The following is a 19,132-nucleotide window of genomic DNA, read 5'->3' as shown; positions in this document are numbered from 1 at the left end:
ATAATGTGACTCCAATGAACATAAGACACTGGGGGATAGGGGAGGCTAGGGAACCGTCTAGGGCGGGGGAGAAAATGGACACATATGTAATACCCTTTGTAATAAAAAATTAAAAAAAATAAAATTAAAAAATGTAAGGCTAATTATGAATAAAAAAAAAAAAGAAAGTAGGCAAAAATGAAAGTGATTTACCGATCAAATGTTAAAACTTAAAATCTTATTTAAGAGACAAGACAAAAATCGTTTCCAAAACTGATGTCTGCAACTAATGAGTGAATTTTGAGGCACTTCTTATGCCAGGTATTATACCAATAAACAAAATCTCTGGTATAACTGTTTTGCTTCCCCATACATTAAAATTTTTATGACATGTTTTTAGACATTTTAAACCAAGACTGAGAGAAAAATGATTTGTAATACAGAACAGCCTTAACCAGCACTTTCTGGATATACTTTTGAATAAGAAGTAGTGTTTAATATGAAATTTTCACCTAATGACTAAATCTTATTTTAATTATGATTACTGAAAGTAAAGCAGTTCTGAACAGTTTCTTTGTTGTACTCTATATAATACATAGATATGCTTATCCCTGAACAAGTTATAAACTAAAATGCAGTGCTAGTATACAAAACAAAAACTGCCTTTTTTCCTCCTCATAATTATTTTAAGGAAAATTATTTCCATAGATCACATAACAAGCTTTTCTTAAAATTCTAGTTAACTGCAAGTTATAGTAACAACATGAAGCTATCACAGTGATGGCGAAACTTTTGAGCTCGGCGTGTCAGCATTTTGAAAAACCCTAACTTAACTCTGGTGCCGTGTCACATATAGAAATTTTTTGATATTTGCAACCACAGTAAAACAAAGACTTATATTTTTGATATTTTATATATTTAAATGCCATTTAACAAAGAAAAATCAACCAAAAAAATGAGATCACGTTTCACCTCTGACACGTGTGTCATAGGTTCGCCATCACTGAGCTGTAACAGACAGGGAACATGACTGGCCAAACAGAAAGTGATAAACAGATTTAGAGAGGTAGTGATCAAAATGCATCAAAAGCAAATCTGAAGTCACCTGGTTCACCAGAGGAACACTGAACTAAAAACAGCAGCAAGAGTGAAGAGTCCAGCAGGTGTGGCTCAGTGTTGAGCATCGATCTATGAATTAGAAGGTGACTGTTTGATTCCAGTCAGGGCACATGCCTGGATTATGCGCTCAATGATCGTGCAGGAGGCAGCCAACCAATCATTCTCTCTCATAATTGTTCTCTCTCTCTCTTTCTCTCTCTCTCCTCTCTCTCCCCCTTCCTCTCTGAAATAAATAAAAATATATTATTTTTTTTAAAGAGTGGAAGAATAAAGTCAGACTAATAAGAGAAAACAAGAATCAAAGCAAGTTAGCAAATACCAATACTTCACCATTTAATTTTATTTTCCAAGAATTTCTGGAGATTTTCCCTGCTTTCTATCAGTGCTTTCAACCAGCAGACACTTAAGGCCAGGTGAAAGGAAATGAAACTAAGTTTACATTTCTCTCAAAAAATTTTTACAAGTTTGAATTTAACAAATACTTTCCAAGGATGTCACAGTTATATCCACATTATCTCTTCTACTCAAATTATGCTTTAAATACTAGCCACTTTCTGGACTTATATGACTTTCTCATTTAAATGAAAGACTTCACTTCTTACTAGGTTTTATTTTTCCCTATTAAGTGTGGTAAACGTTTGGATCTGGTTTCTAAATTGAAGATTCATACTGGGAGAAAAGCAGAAATAGTTCCTGTAATTTTCCAGTTAATAAAGTGCTAATTGTTCATTATTTAATAACAATTTGTCCTAATATATAAGGCATATAATCATTCCTGTACATACCAAATAACTCAGCTTAAACTCTTATTTTCTAAACTGAAAGGGTACAAAAAGAATGAACTACCAAAATATTAAGAAGAATGCTCCCCAAATTAGGGATTTTAAAAATAAAGAATGGCCAGGTATAACACAAGACACAGGAACCTTTAAAATATTTACAAATGTCAGACCTTGTACTAAGCAGTTAATGCATATCATCACTAACATAATTTTATTCTCAGCTTTGTACCTTAAAAGCCTAACTTCAGGTTAAGTTACTCAATATCTTTCGGCCTCACATACTTTTTAGTTTTCTATAAAATAATGATAGTAACCCTAGCTGTAACTTTGCCACTGGCTGTTTTAAGGATCAAATGGGATATCTGGAAATATCTTTAAATCCGTAAAACTGAAAGGGCTTTATAACTGTAAATAAGGGGTTATTATCTGAGACTGCATGAGTTAGAAATGTCCTTTTTTAGTTTAAATGTCTCATTACAAAAGTGTTTTTATAAAAAATTATAAAAAGAATTCCAGTATATTAAATTCACTTTAGCAGAAATTTTGGTTTTTTTAAACACTTTTTAAAATATCCCATTTTTAAATTTTTAGATTTATTTAACATATCTTTATTGGTTTTAGAGAATAAGGGAGAGGAAGAGAGATAGAAACATCAATAATGTTTAGCTATCTCCTGAACGCCGCCTACGGGGGATCAAGCCCACAACCTGGCATCGAACTGTAATCTCCTGGTTTATAGGTCGATGCTCAACCATGGAGCCACATTGGCCAGGCTGTTTTTAACACTTTTTAAATTATCTGCTTGCTGTGCCAACCCAGAAAGGAAAACTTACTGCCAAATAATTTATGAACTCTACTTAAGTTTTCTAGTTTTCCAAACAATTCAAACCTCACAAGTTTTACATGTTTATAACAACCGTCTTGACTGAAAAGTTTACACATATTGTTGCTTTGAAATAGAAGTTTAGATCTCACTTTCTAAAGGAAAACATCAAAAAATTCTAGTAATCCTACTAAGCAACAGAATAAATTGGTTCGTTTGGCAAGAAATCTACAACCTATGCCCTACCAGCCGTGGGCAAACTACGGCCCGCGGACCAGATCCGGCCCATTTGAAATGAATAAAACTAAAAAAAAAAAAAGACCGTACCCTTTAATGTAATGATGTTTACTTTGAATTTATATTAGTTCACACAAACACTCTATCCATGCTTTTGTTCTGGCCCTCCGGTCCAGTTTAAAGAACCCATTGTGGCCCTCCAGTCAAAAAGTTTGCCCACCCCTGCTAGCCGGTTTGGCTCAGTGGATAGAGCATCCGCCTGAGGACTGAAGGGTCCCAGGTTGGATTCTGGTGAAGGGCACATGCCCGGGCTGCGGACTTGATCCCCAGTAGGAGGTGTGCCGGGGGCAGCTGATCAGTGATTCTCTCGCATCACTGATGTTTCTATCTTTCTCTCCCTCTCCCTTCCTCTCTGAAATCAATAAAAATATATTTTAAAAAAGAAATCTACAACCTGTGATGAAGAGCTATAAAATATTGTTACCTTTTAATCCAACAATCCCACTCTTTTATCCTCTAAAAAAACAAAGACAAAAGTAAACTATACAAAGATATTCACAACAATGCTGTTTATAAAAGAACAAAATGAGAATCCTAACACAGTGCCCTACGCAAAGCATACTAGTATTTAGCCTGATGAAATATTACCCATATAGCTTTAAAAATAACAAGTACCCACTGACAAATGAAAGTCTGTGGGGAAAAAAAGCTCACAGAACAGTAGGAAAATACTGATTACAGGTATGTAATTATGTGCATATGTACATTAACAAACAGGGAAAGATAATTTCCAAAAACAAACATTTGAAATAGAATTAACTTTTTTCTACTGAATTGCTTAAATTTAAGAATCGTTTTGAAAGAATTTCAAACCAGATATAGTAAAATTACACCGAGTTAAAAAAAAATCTTTTTGAAAGGAACTATAATGGCACTCTGAACTTTAATTATTTAAATTGAAACAAATTAATCACTGAAAAATATCTTATCAAGTCACTGATAACGCTAGCAATACTCTATAATCCAAAGTGTAATTTTTTAGTGTATTAGCTGAGGCACTATTAGTCCCTTCAGTTAATTTAATCAATTTTTCTTGATAGTTGTTAATCCTGAAATATTATGTCCACAACTCTGCAAGGATACATCTGAGAACTTCTAAATATTTAGGTTGCTCAACTAACTGGTTTTAACGAGTATACCAAACAATTACCTTCTTCCTAGGTCTCTGGATGAATATGATAAGACTGATTTCCTGTTTCAGAACTCTGCTGCTGTTAAAATACACACACACATACACACACACACACACCCCTCTCTACCGTTTTGCTCCCACTAAAAAACATCTAAGACTGACTACCAATAACAAATCAAAAATATGGCTATAGCTTATATAACAACTACCAAAAAGATTATCGGCTCAACAACATGCATTAGACATACTTGTCAACATTATATACTTGAACCAAGCCAAATACTAACTGATTTTCTACAGCAAAAATCAGAATAAGAATATGAAAGATTATGAAAGTTAAAATTATAATATTGGTCCAGCATTACTATAAAGAACATAAGGGGGTATCTTTTAACTCTAATCTTTATATTTAATGTTAGATTTATGTTACTACTGTAATATCATTCTATTATAAAAGCCATGCTTTTATGTATTTTACCAGAAGTGACTACCTAAAACTAAATTTTAGCTAGAGATAAACAAAATGAAAAAACATTAACTTTCACAGAAAAAAAAAAGACATTCAAACAGTTAAGGAACAGAAGAAGCTAAGGGATCTGTCACTAATCTGAGAACAAAGACCTGGTAATATTCAATGGCAAATTCATTCAATATTAGCAAATTGCATTCTGAAAAAATAAAGATTACAAGATTTCCAACTGTATCAATCTTTTAGACACAACCATGAACTAATTTTCTAAAATTCAAAAACTACTATACACAAGGTACTAAGAAAACAAGGTTCTAATACAAAGGTGTCTCTGGCAAGTTGGCTTTCTTTTTCCAACTAAGCCAAAACTGCAAATTTTTTAAAATTTACTTCTAACAATCCAATTTGTGTTTCAAAGAAAGCCGTTAATTTGAACTACTTTATGGGGAAAAGTTCCAAATATGTGTGTGTTACAGCTTCCTTTTATATTGGCTTTAATATAAAATTAAGTCTCTTTATTCTGTACCTTAAGCCAAAATATCATTTGGAAAGGACTTGCTCTCTTTCTTTTTTTTCCAATTGGCAAAAATAATTTTGCCTAAGTGCATGCAGTATTTTAATCTGGATAAGAACAATAAAACTAGAAATACTTGTGGATTTTAAAATATGAAGGCATACACAATGGCATTCATTACTATATTGGTGAAGTCAAATTACTGATTTTGTAACTGCCTTGTTCTAATATTGAAAATATGATTCATATTCTCACTGAAGGTATTTTAATCATTGTATCAACTTTATAATCACTTGAACAAGTGGTTATCAAAATATCTGAAATTACATATACCAAAACTCTAGTTAAAATTCCTGTTTTAAAATTTAGTAATATGCAATTTTAAAATATAACAGATATGAGTTAGTCTATATTTCTTGGTTTAAAAAGATAAAACTCAATTTTAATCAGCCACCTATAACTGCTTATTTCTGAAGAGATTCCATTTTAGTATGAATCCAATTCTTGTAAATGGGGGGGGGGGGAGCACAATTACTAATAATGGTTAGTTGTGGAATCTTCATATTCAAAGGAGAACATACTAAAAATCTTAGAAAATAATTATGCTGAAATGTAAAAGAAAAAAAAACTAAGCAGTCAACTTTTTCAACCAGTAAACAAACTTAAAAACAACATTTAACATACAGAAAGACAAAAATACTAATAGATGGGACGGATAGAAAAGAAAACAAGGAAAAGGAGCTCTTTAACACCACACCCTTTATATACTATTTAGTAGATAGGTAAAGACTTTTAAACTTTTAATATTTAAATAAAAATCTCAGCTACATGTGTGCCTCTCTTAATGTAAGATATGTAATTTATGTACATATTATCCATCTACCCAAAAAGGTATCATTCTTTTCATGGCCTACAATTCAGGCCTAAACAAATGCTATAAACTGATGTTAGTAAAACAATCCACTTTCATCAGACATTAATTTAAAATTGGCAACGTGTTGCTAATACAAAAAAATAGAGGCCCCAGAAATGAAGTTGCATTTGAAAACATAAATTCAAAATCATATCTAAACTGAAATATTATATCTGATCATATCAAGCATGTGGTATGAAAACAAACTTCTCAATAAAAAAACAATGTTAACAATACATAAAACAAAGTAGGTTAATCATATCTTATTATGCCTGATATGCAAGTTTAAAGACTTGGCAATACCAAGTGCCTGGGAGTAAAAAGAAATTAAGTTATAGAAACAAATTTTGTAGTGGCTCAAAATGCAACAGTAAAATTTTAAATGGGGAAACTCATTTACTAGCATACAGACAAAAACTGAGTTGTAGGAAAATAAAAAGAACCTGAAAAATATTTAAAGCAAATCTTCAAGGAATACTTAAGTCAGTTGCCTGGTTAAGTTTTATAATAATAAATTCCTATATATAAAACTGTTAAGAAAACTACAGTTTAAAACGATCATAGCCTTGTAGCCCTTAATATCAAATTAAAATATGATGTTTCAACTTAAATATCAAAACAATCTTATAAAAGTAAATGAATAAAAGACAAATTTTCATTATATGATCATTAGTTCCCAACCAGTATCTTTGTATTTTAGTAAAAAAATGTAAACAGCAGCATAACCATTGTTTCATTTTTGTAAAAGTTTAAAATTTTGACATTAGTCTTTAAAACTCATAATTAATAGATAATTCCAAAAATAGAAATGTCAAAACCACTTATATCACTAGATTTTCCTAACTTTTCCCTATATTTAAGTAACAGATGGCAAGCCTTAGTTCTTGGACACTGCACAATAATCACAATCTGTGTGACCTTTTCAGTATTAAAAAGAATCCAAAACAACCTTAATAATGAGCACCTTAGCTATTTCACAATATTACAAAATTGTAATACCTTGATTACCTTGGACAAAACCTAGCTATGCAAGATTGTACACTTTCAGTGACTAAATTATTTTTTATACAGATTTCCTACAACTAATCTATGAAAACTATTCAGATATTAGATTGCTTCTCGACTGTTCAAAAAACTTATTTGCATGCACTCACCAAAATAAATATTTTTGCCTTCAGTGTTTAACATCAAGAAGGTATATACCACATCTAGATCAAAATTTCCTTGTTTAAAAACTGAAACAATTTTTCTTCATTTGGAAAATGTTACTCTAACAAGTAATTTTGTTTTAAAAAGAAAAGAATTTGTTTCTTCCTCAATATTTTTCATTCTAACTACATGAATTAATAAATTCACTGAGAATTATCATTTGCCTGGCCAGTGTGGCTCAGTGGTTGAGCATCTACCTATGAACCAACAGGTCAGTGTTTGATTTGGGTCAAGCCCAGATTGCAGGCGTGATCCCCAGTAGGGGGCATGCAGGAGACAGCAGATCAATGATTCTCTCATCATTGATGTTTCTGACTCATCTCCCTCTCCCTTCCTCTCTCTGAAATCAATAAAAACCTATTTTTTTAAAAAAGAATTATCACTTAATATAGTTAAAATTATTACCCTTTTTAAATTTTTTAATATGTAACACAAATAGTACTGGACATAACATGCAATTTTTGACCACAAAAATTAATATTGATCATAAATGCAAATAGTCAGCAAACCTTCATCAGTTAATATCACCAATTACTGAGGTAACTATGCAAATATAAATTATATCACTCAAAATATGCTCCAGGGAACAGTAACATCATGAGTCATACTCTTTTCTCTTTAAAGACCGAAAAGCAATAGATTATAACCACTTTAGTATAAAATGATGTGATATAGTTTATCCAAATAACTTCTACATCCTCTTCAGTTCCAAATTTTATTTCATCTCACTTAAGTAAAATATGCTTAAATTTTAAATATGCAATAATTTCCCTGTAAGTAAAGCTTCAAGGCTAACTCTTCAGCTGTCTCTTTTTTTGTGTAAGATTTTTTTTTTTTTTTTTGCATATAAGTTCTTTGGTGAATCTCTTCCCATCCCTCCCAGATTATGATTTTATGGATCAAAATCATGAAAATCTTTCTTAATATTTACAAAGATATTGGCCCTCTGAAATCCACTCTGAAAAAAAAAGAGAATAGCAAACACACACACACACACACACACACACACACACACACACACACGTATAATTAGCCAATGCTGGAAACAAGTTTAATGTATAACTACAGGGAAATAAATATTTTTGATGACTTCACCATTTAAAAATCATTACTTCAGGCAATTATGAGGTGCTTTGGAAGTTCTTCAAACACACATCCTTTAAGTTCACTAGAATACATTACATTTTAAAATAGATACAATTGAACATAACAAGAAGCTATGGAAGCATGAAGTTGCAGAGAAATAGTACAATGGGTAAACTTGTTTTAAATTCTCTTTAATTATGTTTTCATAAAAGAAATTTTAAGTACAGTAAGCAAATGGAGCTTTTTATTCATATGCTGGAATACCATAAGCTAATCATGTAGCTTGGTATGAAAAAACTTAAAATATTTATCAGTATCTCTGAATATCTCTTGTAATTTCAAAAAGAATCATAACACTCAGTCAAAACTTAAATTTCATAAGAATTTTTATAATAGGCCTTGACACTTTACTCTGCGTAGGCAAAATAAATTGTAAAATCAAGCAAACAAAAAAAAAACATAGCAAACCATCTATTCCTAGAACACTTTCGTAATTATGTTTGTCTGCCCTAAAAACAAAACAAAGCAAAAATATTTTGAGAATCCACTAAGTTACTCCCCTTGGCATCTTATCTGAACTATTCTAAGACTCTGTCCTGAACTTTTCTAAAAACTTCAGATTAATGCAAGTTTTTAATTTAAATAAAGCACTTTAACTCAACAGGCTGAGAGAAAATTTAGGGTCTGGAAAAGAATGTAGCCCTAGCTGGTTTGGCTCAGTGGATAGAGCGTTGGCCTGCGGACTGAAAGGTCCCGGGTTCGATTCTGGCCAAGGGCATGTACCTTGGTTGCGGGCACAACCCCAGTAGGAGGTGTGCAGGAGACAGCTGATCGATGTTTCTCTCCCATGTTTCTAGCTCTCTATCCCTCTCCCTTCCTCTCTGTAAAAAAATCAATAAAATATATTTTTTTTTTTAAAAGAAAAGAATGTAGTACATGCATCAGCGAGTCTCCCGGGTTCGATTCTGGCCAAGGGCATGTACCTTGGTTGCGGGCACAACCCCAGTAGGAGGTGTGCAGGAGACAGCTGATCGATGGTTCTCTCCCATGTTTCTAGCTCTCTATCCCTCTCCCTTCCTCTCTGTAAAAAAATCAATAAAATATTTTTTTTTTTTTTAAAGAAAAGAATGTAGTACATGCATCAGCGAGTATTAGAGTCAACCTTACTTTCTTTATCTGGAAAGAGATGAGAAGCTTTTATAACTTATCAAATTCTGGCATTTTACATCAATGATTTAATTTCACTATATCTGACTGTAACAAAAGCAGCTTTAGAATAAAGGAAAGTTTAAGTTTAAAGAATGCATTAAACAATAACAAAAAACAAGTATACTAGGAGCAAAATATCTCCCAACAACTACATAATTAAAGAAAACAAGTAAAGGATTACTTTAAAAACTACTGGCAATATAAAAGAAGTTAATGCTTTTTTTAAGTGAAGCATACCCATGTTGTTAGAGCAGTTCTATGAAGCATCCTTACAGTGCATTACACTTATACATGTTTATGGAAAATATCTTCAGCCTTTTTTCTAACAGAATTTGTAAGAAACAATTTCACAATCAGCCTAATAACACATGAGCCTTCTTCAAATAAATCTTTTTTTATTAGCAGAGATATCTTTTGTGGACAAAGTTCTTATTATAAAGAATACTGGTCTAGCAGCAGTCAGAAAACCTAGATAGTAAAAGCTTAACTCCATCAATTATTATCAATTTGACCTTAAATACCACAACCTAAGGGCAAAGATACTTTTATTGAATATTATATTTCTTATATACCAGACACTTTATACCTTTAAACCAGGGTTTCTCAACCACAGCAGTATTGGCAATTTGGGCCAGATAAAATTCTTTGTTGTGGGAGAGATTGTTCTGTGCATTGTAAGATGTTGAGCAGCATCCCTAGCCTCTACCCACTGATGCCAATAGCATTCTGGGAGGGATGGGAAGAGATTCACCTCCCAGCTATGGCCACCAAAAATGTCTGGACATTGACAAATGCCCAGACAAGGTGGAAGGGGGTGATCACTCCTAGTTTCCAATTCTGAAAACATCTATTCTACACTTCCAATAAGCCTAGAAATCCACCCCACATATTAAGGATTTTTACCACAATCCTTAGAGACCTGGAAACTAGGGTTCAGTAAAGCTTAGTGTATCTTTTAATACACAACTGATAAAGTGATTAAGCAAGGATTTAAGCTAGACTTTAGGTCCAACTGATTCCCAAATCTATTCTTCCACCCCACTATACTGCCTTTCTAAGCACATTGCCTCATCTACAAAATCAGGATAATATTTATCATGCTGAACTAGGGGTTAGAGATTTAAAGAGATAATATATGTGTAAATTCTATTAACCTAAAGGAAGTAACACATCAAGAATTTGGTTAACAGATCACCATGAAATACAGTGGTTCACAAAGTGTGCTCACCGGCCACCAGTATCAGCATCACTTGTGAACTTGTTAGAGCTAAATTCTCAGGCCCCAACCCAGACCTAATAAATCACAAACTCTGGAGGTAGCACAAGTAATCTATGTTTAACAAGCCCTCCAGGTTATTCTGATACTCCTAAAGTTTGAGAACTACAGATGCAACAGACGCAGAAAAGTACTGCACCAAGTGCCCCAAAACGCTGCATCCTTCTTTGCACTCAATCTTGTACCAGCTTTTAACAAATTACTGATTCTACTAGAGCTACAATTCCTATACTATAAAAGAAAAGAGGAAAGAAAGTAGTGCTTACCCTATTTCTTAGGTTGCCTCTTTTTTCCTTTGCCAAATCAAACAACCTGATAACCAGCTTTTAAGAAAAGGCATTGTTGTCCTGGCCAGATAGAACTCAGTTGTTTAAAGCATCATCTAGATATGCCAGGGTTGCAGGTTTGATCCCCAGTCAGGGGACATACAAGAGTCAACCAATGGATGCTTGAATGAGTAAAACAACAAATTGATGTCTCTCTCTCAATCTACCCAAATAAATAAATAAATAAATAAATAGGTTTTGTTGATTAAAAAAAAAAACCTACACAAATATAAGACAGGGTACATGCCAGCTAATTCTGTTACATCAATTAAAAAGAAAAATATCCGCCCAGCTGGTGTGGTTCAGTGGATTGGGTGTCGTCCCATGGACCAAGAGGTCCCAGGTTCGATTCCCAGACAGGGCACGTGTCCAGGTTGTGGACTTGATCCCCAGTAGGGGGCATGCAGGAGCAGCCAATGGATGTGTCTCTGTCATCCATGTTTCTATCTCTCTCGCCCTCTTATCTAAAAATCAATAAAAACATATTAAAAAAAGAAAAAGATCCTTCTGGCTCAGATCCTCATTTTTCATGTTTCTAAATAATTAAATAGCCCTAACCCGTTTGGCTCAGTGGACAGAGCGTTGGCCTGTGGACTGAAAGGTCCCAAGTTCGATTCTGGTCAAGGGCATGGACCTTGGTTGCGGTCACATCCCCAGTTGGGGGTGTGCAGGAGGCAACTGATCGATGTTTCTGTCTCATCGATGTTTCTAACTCTCTATCCCAGTCCCTTCCTCTCTGTGAATAATGAATAAAATATATTTTTAAAAAAATAATTAAATAAAAATGTTAAATTTCATAACACAGATAAATTAAGCCTGGCAAAGCACTGTTTTCACTTTACTAAAACAAACAATAACAGGGGAAAAAAAGAAAGAAAGAAAAGCCCAGGAAAGACTCAAAGTAATTTATAAATATGCATTTGAAAAATAAATACCTAAAAATCCAGCTCAGCAATATCCCCCAAATTTCATTTAAAAGTAGAAAAAGTTTTCAGTTCTATTTAATCTCCAATCAGTTCAGAGTAATTAGAACGCTCAAAGATTCTCACTTATTCATGAGAACAAAATCATTTAAATAGAAAAAAATTGCATACATTTTAAAACAGTTGTTTGCATCTTTGAATATGCATGCTATATTTATAATTTTAAGAATACATCTGATTTGAATACTTAATTTAAATCACAATGCATTTCCTAAAATTGTAAATAATTGCATCCTCTTTAAAAGATCAGAAATATTAAACATATAAAAATAGCAGAATGAGAGAACCTTACTGTATTTTAGCCTGAAAATTTACAAAAATCAATAAAGTTCAAAACTATTCTGAAGGGCTTTCAAAATACTAAATCAACTTTAAGTTTTGGATGGTGATTTAAAGCAAAACATCGGTCCATGTAGCATTAAAGAGAGACACAAAGTGAGAAAGTGTTTTAGACAACTCAATTTTCCTATAAGATGTCAAAATGCACAGTTCAATTCTACAACCTAGATTTGGACCAAAATATAGTCAGTTTTTAGAACACATAAAATGTTAAAAATCACATAATCAGATAGTCAAATATATAATTAGTCAGGGCATCAATCATTTTGCAATGCCAAACAAATAAGCAAAATAACCCTGATAATCAAGTGCTTCATACTGAGGTGCTGTAATACAGCTGGGAGACCAGAATAGGCAAAGGGAAGAAAAAATTATTTTTATGGATACGTAATAGTCTTTACTAGGCAGATCTCAAGCTTATTCAATCTTCTCCATACCTGGTAAGAATAAATGAAGGAAAAAAATCCTTTAGCTCTTTCTTCCAATTTCTAGGGCCTAAAATTATATTGAGAATCTTGACTAAATGTGAAAATGGGACACAATAATACAATAGTTTAAAACTAAATTTAAATTCCTATGCTGTATTAATGCACTGCCAGATTAAGTGTAAACTGTATTGTAATAAATGTAACTGGCATTCAAATTGCAGAACTCCCCCAAAATCTGAACTTAAAAAGAAATGCTAAGAAATATACCTTTTCTGCCTTTTCTGATAAACAGTTTAGATAACTCTTGTATCATGTTTTCCTTCATTTGAGGCAGAGATTACTCTTTGTGAATAAAAATATACTTTAACTGATCTATCTTTTACACTAAAAGAAATTTAGTATCATAACATTTTTATCCTAAAACTTCCACTTTAGTGTGTCAGCAAATACTTTTTGATTAGCATAATTAACTTGTTTGGTCAACAGTATGAGTAAGCAGAGATTTATATTCTATTTATGATCAAAGAGCAAAATTACAGATATGTTACATATATATACACATATATTCAAAACTCCTAAAGGAATATTCCCTATTTTAAAAAATACTCAGAGCTTGAATCAATTAATATTCTAACATATCCAAAACAGAAGAAATTCAGTTATGATCACTGCTCCTCCCAATGGTGAAATGCAAATAATTTCTAATATATGGATAATCTGAAATTATAATTTTGAAGAAAAGCAGATATCAATTAAGTACCTACAATGTGGCCGGTACAATGCTAAGTGAATGACTTGCATTATCTCATTTATTACTGAATAAGAACTTTATGTGACTAGCTACCATCATCCCTATTTTACAGATTAAGAGGCTTAAGTAACCTACTCAAAGTCATCCAGACACTAAGGGACAGAGACAGGATTCCAACACAAGGCAAGCTGGCTCCAGAGTTTATACTGTCACCATAAAATCTAAAATGAAACAATGTACACATAATGTGTAAATAAAACCACTACTCAGTTTTAATGTAATTTAAAATAGATTTAAATTTGAAAATTCTAAAACAATATCTACCAAGGTAATCTCTTCTTTAAAGAGAAAATAAGTTTTTAAAAAATATTATGGTAATTTGTTAACTGTATTTATTTACCTGTATATACAGAATATTCACACACTTAAAAATTAGATACACTGTCCATATAGATTCACTCTTCATATTTTTGAACAGTGAATCTAACTTGTAAGTGTTTAAAAATTCTGTGTACAAGTTAAGTATTTATTCTTTTGCTGACAGGTTCAGCCATCTGTCAATATTCTCAACACCAAGAGTAATCCTAGTAATCTGAAGATACCCACCCATCTCTTAACTGCCAACTATTGCAAATGTAAAGTATCTGCCTTAACTATACTGGAATTAAATTAAGACTTCCCATCCAAAATTATTTCACCCCCTAAATTATGTTTATTCTTTTTATGTTAATATTTTTTCCAACAACCTTATTTTTATTCTTGTGCAAGTTATATTAAAAGAACCAACTTGTTAATATCTGTAACCAATGAAAAATTTTCAAAAAAGTAGGGGATAAACAGTCAAATCCAATACACTAACTTCACCTTTCCTGACAAATCAAAGCATTTTACATTGGTAAGTGCATATATTCAATACTTCCAAAGAGACTTATAATTCAGACCAAAATACTTTTGACCATCTAGCAAAGAAGGCATGTGGCTACATATGGCTTATATGAAAGAATTATGATATCAATTTACTCAATAAATCCTTACCAACTTAAGTCCAACCTCAACATCACTGATATCCTTGATAGCAATTGCACTAATTTCAAAACTAACAGATAAAAAGCAACTGTAAAACAGAACTAGGTATTTACTAAAATCATTACTGACCCCAATCTCACAAGGTGATACAAATGTCTTAAATCACTATCCTTAGAACAAATCCTAACACCTCCCTTAATGAATTCAGTCCACAAAAGAATTCTATGACTATACTTAAAATCAAATTTATCTAAGAAGGGGGTTGAGGGAAGAGAAAGAATAAGAATGAGGGTTCTATGAAATAGAAAAATTCATAACTAATGGAGTCTTAAAAAAAACAAACATGATACCAAATAAATTTCTTATACTACATTACTAACATATATTCTGGAAGCTAAATCCTTATAGTACAGCCAAGACCTAATATTTCAAATAAGTAAAAAACTGTTATATGCATACACACTTCTAAATCTCTCTTTACAAACTCCAATTTCACATATAATATTAATATAAAAACATTTCCCATACTTTTGTCTTACTAAAAAGGCTGAGGTAAAAATTTAAAAATAGAATGTTTACTGAGTGTCAATTAACGTTAAAACTTTGTGAATTGATTTTCCCATAATAAATACTCCTCCATCAAAAGTGACTGAAGTGATTACTTCTTAAGGGCCTTAAAAATTACTTAAAAGTATTAAGCTATCACCAAATGAAAAACAGCAAATGGGGCAAATCTCAAAATAAGAACCCTTGAAAGAAAGAATTGAAGACTTCACTTCCAAAAAGCAAGGAATTTTGCAACATTAAGAGGTTAGTACATTATGTGTGGTTATTAGGAAAAAGTAGGTAAATTGCTCCACACAAAAAATTAAAATAAAATAATATCCCCAGCTACCATTCTCATGTTGTTAAAATTCTTAAAGGTAATACATACAAATGCATCTTTCTCTACTATCTTTGGAAAACTGAATTTAAAATTAAGGTGGTTATATGTCACCATATTTTATCATACTATTCCTTTAGCATTTTAGTATATCATAAACAATGTTAAGCTGCATTGATGACAACTACTGTGCAAATATTTACAATAGACAGCAATAAAATTCCTTTTTCCTTATATTGAATCATATAAACTGTAAATTACTCAATCCTTTGAGATGCACTTTATTCTTAAATAATCTATATGAAATAAAGTTTGTCAATTATCACATAGCAATTAGGTGGCCCACTTACGTTGTTTATGAAAGAAATACAACTTGATACATAACAGTGTAAAATAAAAGTTGTGAGTAGAATCTTAAAAAAAAAAAAAACTTCACAACACGGTCATTTTAGTAATCACTAATCTTAAGAGAGAATACAGCTAATTTCAATAGCTACTGTACTCTCTACAAGTTAAAAATATTTCCTATAAAGGTTACTATTTGAAAAGACACAAACTTAACAAACAATGAAAATACCAGAAGCCTCAAGTTTTCATGAAATCTAAAGACATTAAATAGTTTATAGACTCATGTTCAGCACTACTTTCCAGACTAACATTAAGAATAAAACCCTGCCAACAAATTATTTTTAGAATAATTCAATTTTGCAAAAATCTTTTACAATTATGGTCTTCACTTTTTCTTTGAGAAATCACTTCATTGTTAATCTTTATCAACTAAAATACTCCAATTGCTACTTTCATAAAATAATTTAACTTTCAACAGGCTAGCTGTTGAAATAGATCCTACAATCTGCCAGAGAAAAGCTTCAATGGCCATTTTAATTCCCCCCACACAATAAACACAAAACACTAAAGTGAAACCAAGCAAACCAGTTTTTGTATATCAAAATTATTGGAAGTGGAACTATCAAAAAAAAGCCCTTCACTGACTTTTTCCTAAGTAATTTTTTCATATTATCATTTGGCTCAATAAAACCACAACTCTAGAAATTAAATGTTATTAGTCATTTGATGCAATATTTGATACTGCTTTCTATGCATTCCATAACTAAATATGCAGTTTTAGAGAATGTTTCAGAGAAAATTTCACACATATAGGCACACATGCTCTGAAATGAAAGGAGAAATAGTCAACCATCTCACCACTCACATATAAACACCAGGTAGAATAATTTTAGTTTTATAATCCTAATAATTTTAAATCAAATAAGTATAAATAGCATAAATGAACTATGTGTACCAAAAGGCATTCTAGAAGTTTTTTTGAATGGGCTTTTTTAAAAAGTTAAACAAACATTTAATTAATTTGTTCTTATACATCTAGATGACTGTCAATGACATACACATTTGAAATGTTACAAATCAGAAGAGTTTTCCTACAACTAATTATTTTTAGGCAAAGTGGGTCAAATTCAGCCTTAATGAAGTTCTTCAATTAATGCAACCTCCAAAATTTCCAATTATCTTTTCAATATTATTTTTAACTTAGAAAACTTAACATTTTGAGTGTTGTAGTGCTATTTTTTCAAGAACTTTCATCATTTCAAAACAAAACTTGGGCAAAATTAGCTGTGCACATTTATGTGAAACTACATATCCAAAGGAATATAACTTCTTCAAATATAAAATGTTCTCTTTAAAAAAAAAAAACCTTCCCCATAATATTTAGCAGGACATATACACAGTAGTGTCATCCTACCTTAAAGCAAAATGTTTACTGACATTTGCTAAAATCATTTTTACTAAGAATACTCTATTAGCACTTAAGCAATTACATAATTTTAACTAACTACTGTCCACTGCTACAATTCACACCACCAAATTTTTGGCCTTAATCGAATGTTTCAGTCACCTCAAACCAATAACTTAATTCTGTTTTCTCACGCCTTATACACTGGCCTATCAGTAACTCTCAATCCCTGTGATACTTTCTATTCTAAAAAAAAAAAAAAAAGGAGGGGCTCTATCCCCATCCTTGATCAAAACCAGTTTAATATATCTGAAACTGCGAAGATTACTACCTTTTGATAATCGTTATTGTTCTAAGCACAAAGGCTTAACTTTTAGACAATCAAAACTATACACTACACTGTTAAAATTTCTTGGGTTTCTGTCTTATTCAACAAGCTGACTCAGTAAATTTAACACTGAAAAAAGCTAACATATCTACCATCTGAAGCTGGAGAAATCCACTCTCACCAGCATTTCTGGTTATTAGCTGGTAAATTATACTTGACATCCTACACGAGTCAGGGTAAATTTAAGGGATTCAGAAAGATGTCAGAGGGCCTGAAACCTAAATAAGGTTGAGTAGCAATTCTGGCATCACCATACTTAAATTTCAAGTGAGAACTTAAGTTTAATCTCTGCAATCACCATTTGCTACACACAATCCCTTGAACCTACACATTATTATCTGGGATCAAAAACCACTCAATCTCCATTCTATTAGGTGTAACAAGAGCACTGAATATAAAATGCTACTTGAACTGCAAATTTCATGCTCTATCCTACATCACCCCATCAGGAGAGAAAAGGCAAATTTAACAAAGATCTAGGAAGAGCACCTTATGAGGTACATTATGGCACGATTCACCTCAAAGGACAAAACTTCTACACGCAGGTCAAAGTTGCCATTAACTTAGCTTACACATGCAAACCCCACTTTTGCCCTTCCAGGAGCACCATAGAGACTGCAAATGATTCTGCTTCTAAAATTATGCAAATCAGCTCACAGCTCACATTTTTTTCAAAAGAATCTATCAAGGCAACCCAGGAAACTAAGCACAATCACTGCAAGATTCTGATGCAATATGCGTACGTGCAACACTAATTTTCATCTTAATCTGGTCTGATACCCTTGATCTGGGGCCTCCAGCCAAGATTTAATCGAAACATGCTCGACCTCAAAGCGCCTACTTTTCTGTTCATTTCGTGGACCGGCTTCCCCAAGCTCCCTCCTCCCTAAGAGCGCACTGTATTCTGCATTAACGGACAATAGCCTTTCGGGAAGAGACCCCGTTGATATATAGACCGAGAAACCAACCGGTGCCTTGACACTTGCAACCAGGCAAGCGTCCCGTCTAGCCGAACACATCCCCAGTTTTTGAATGAATGCATTCAAAAGAGGCACAATACACACACACACACACACACACACACACACACACACACACACTTAAAAAAAAATCTAGAAATTCGACCGGGGTTCAATGCAATAGTCACCCAAACTATGGCAATGTCTCGCCTCCGTCTACTCCCACGTTCTTAAAGGGAGAGAGGGTGACAGAAAGGCACAGGGGAGCCGCCGCAGAAATGGATACAGGTCAAGTCTAAGTCGAATCCATCCTCTTGGTATCTCCTTTTGTTTCTGCTAACGATCTCCTTGATGATGGCTGTCATGTCTGGGAGCCGGTGGCTGAAGAAGAAGGAGGAGAGAGACGGCAGGAGCGGCTGGTGGCGAGGCTTCTTCTGCAGGATGGAAATGGCTTTGGACTTGGCGGCCGCGGAGGCCCCTCGCTCGGC

General features: G+C 32.8%; 2 protein-coding genes across 4 annotated transcripts in view; one reads left to right on the top strand and one right to left on the bottom strand.

Annotated features, from left to right (window-relative positions):
- The window catches only part of PTEN (phosphatase and tensin homolog), an 85,882-nt gene extending 66,756 nt beyond the window's left edge, over positions 1-19,126 (bottom strand). Inside the window, exons 1-2 of one of the 3 annotated variants that reach the window (XM_015558829.1) lie at positions 13,771-13,874; positions 12,844-12,893 (exon numbers count right to left, since the gene is read on the bottom strand). Coding sequence is in view for 2 of the 3 variants with exons in the window: in XM_006755851.1 (XP_006755914.1) it covers positions 18,931-19,009 (79 nt within the window). In the remaining variant the exon portion in view is untranslated. Of the gene's footprint in view, positions 1-12,843; positions 12,894-13,770; positions 13,875-18,930 lie in introns of those variants that run through there. The other 2 variants (XM_006755851.1, XM_015558828.1) reach the window with 2 other exon arrangements.
- The window catches only part of KLLN (killin, p53-regulated DNA replication inhibitor), a 4,124-nt gene continuing 3,999 nt past the window's right edge, over positions 19,008-19,132 (top strand). The window contains 1 exon segment of the mRNA XM_006779405.2: positions 19,008-19,130. Coding sequence (XP_006779468.1) covers positions 19,008-19,130 — 123 coding nt within the window.

This window comes from Myotis davidii, unplaced genomic scaffold (assembly GCF_000327345.1).
Source record: "Myotis davidii unplaced genomic scaffold, ASM32734v1 scaffold933, whole genome shotgun sequence".
In the NCBI taxonomy this organism is placed as follows: domain Eukaryota; kingdom Metazoa; phylum Chordata; class Mammalia; order Chiroptera; family Vespertilionidae; genus Myotis; species Myotis davidii.
The sequence above is the reverse complement of the archived record's forward strand: the minus strand, read 5'-3'. Positions and strand labels throughout refer to the sequence as shown.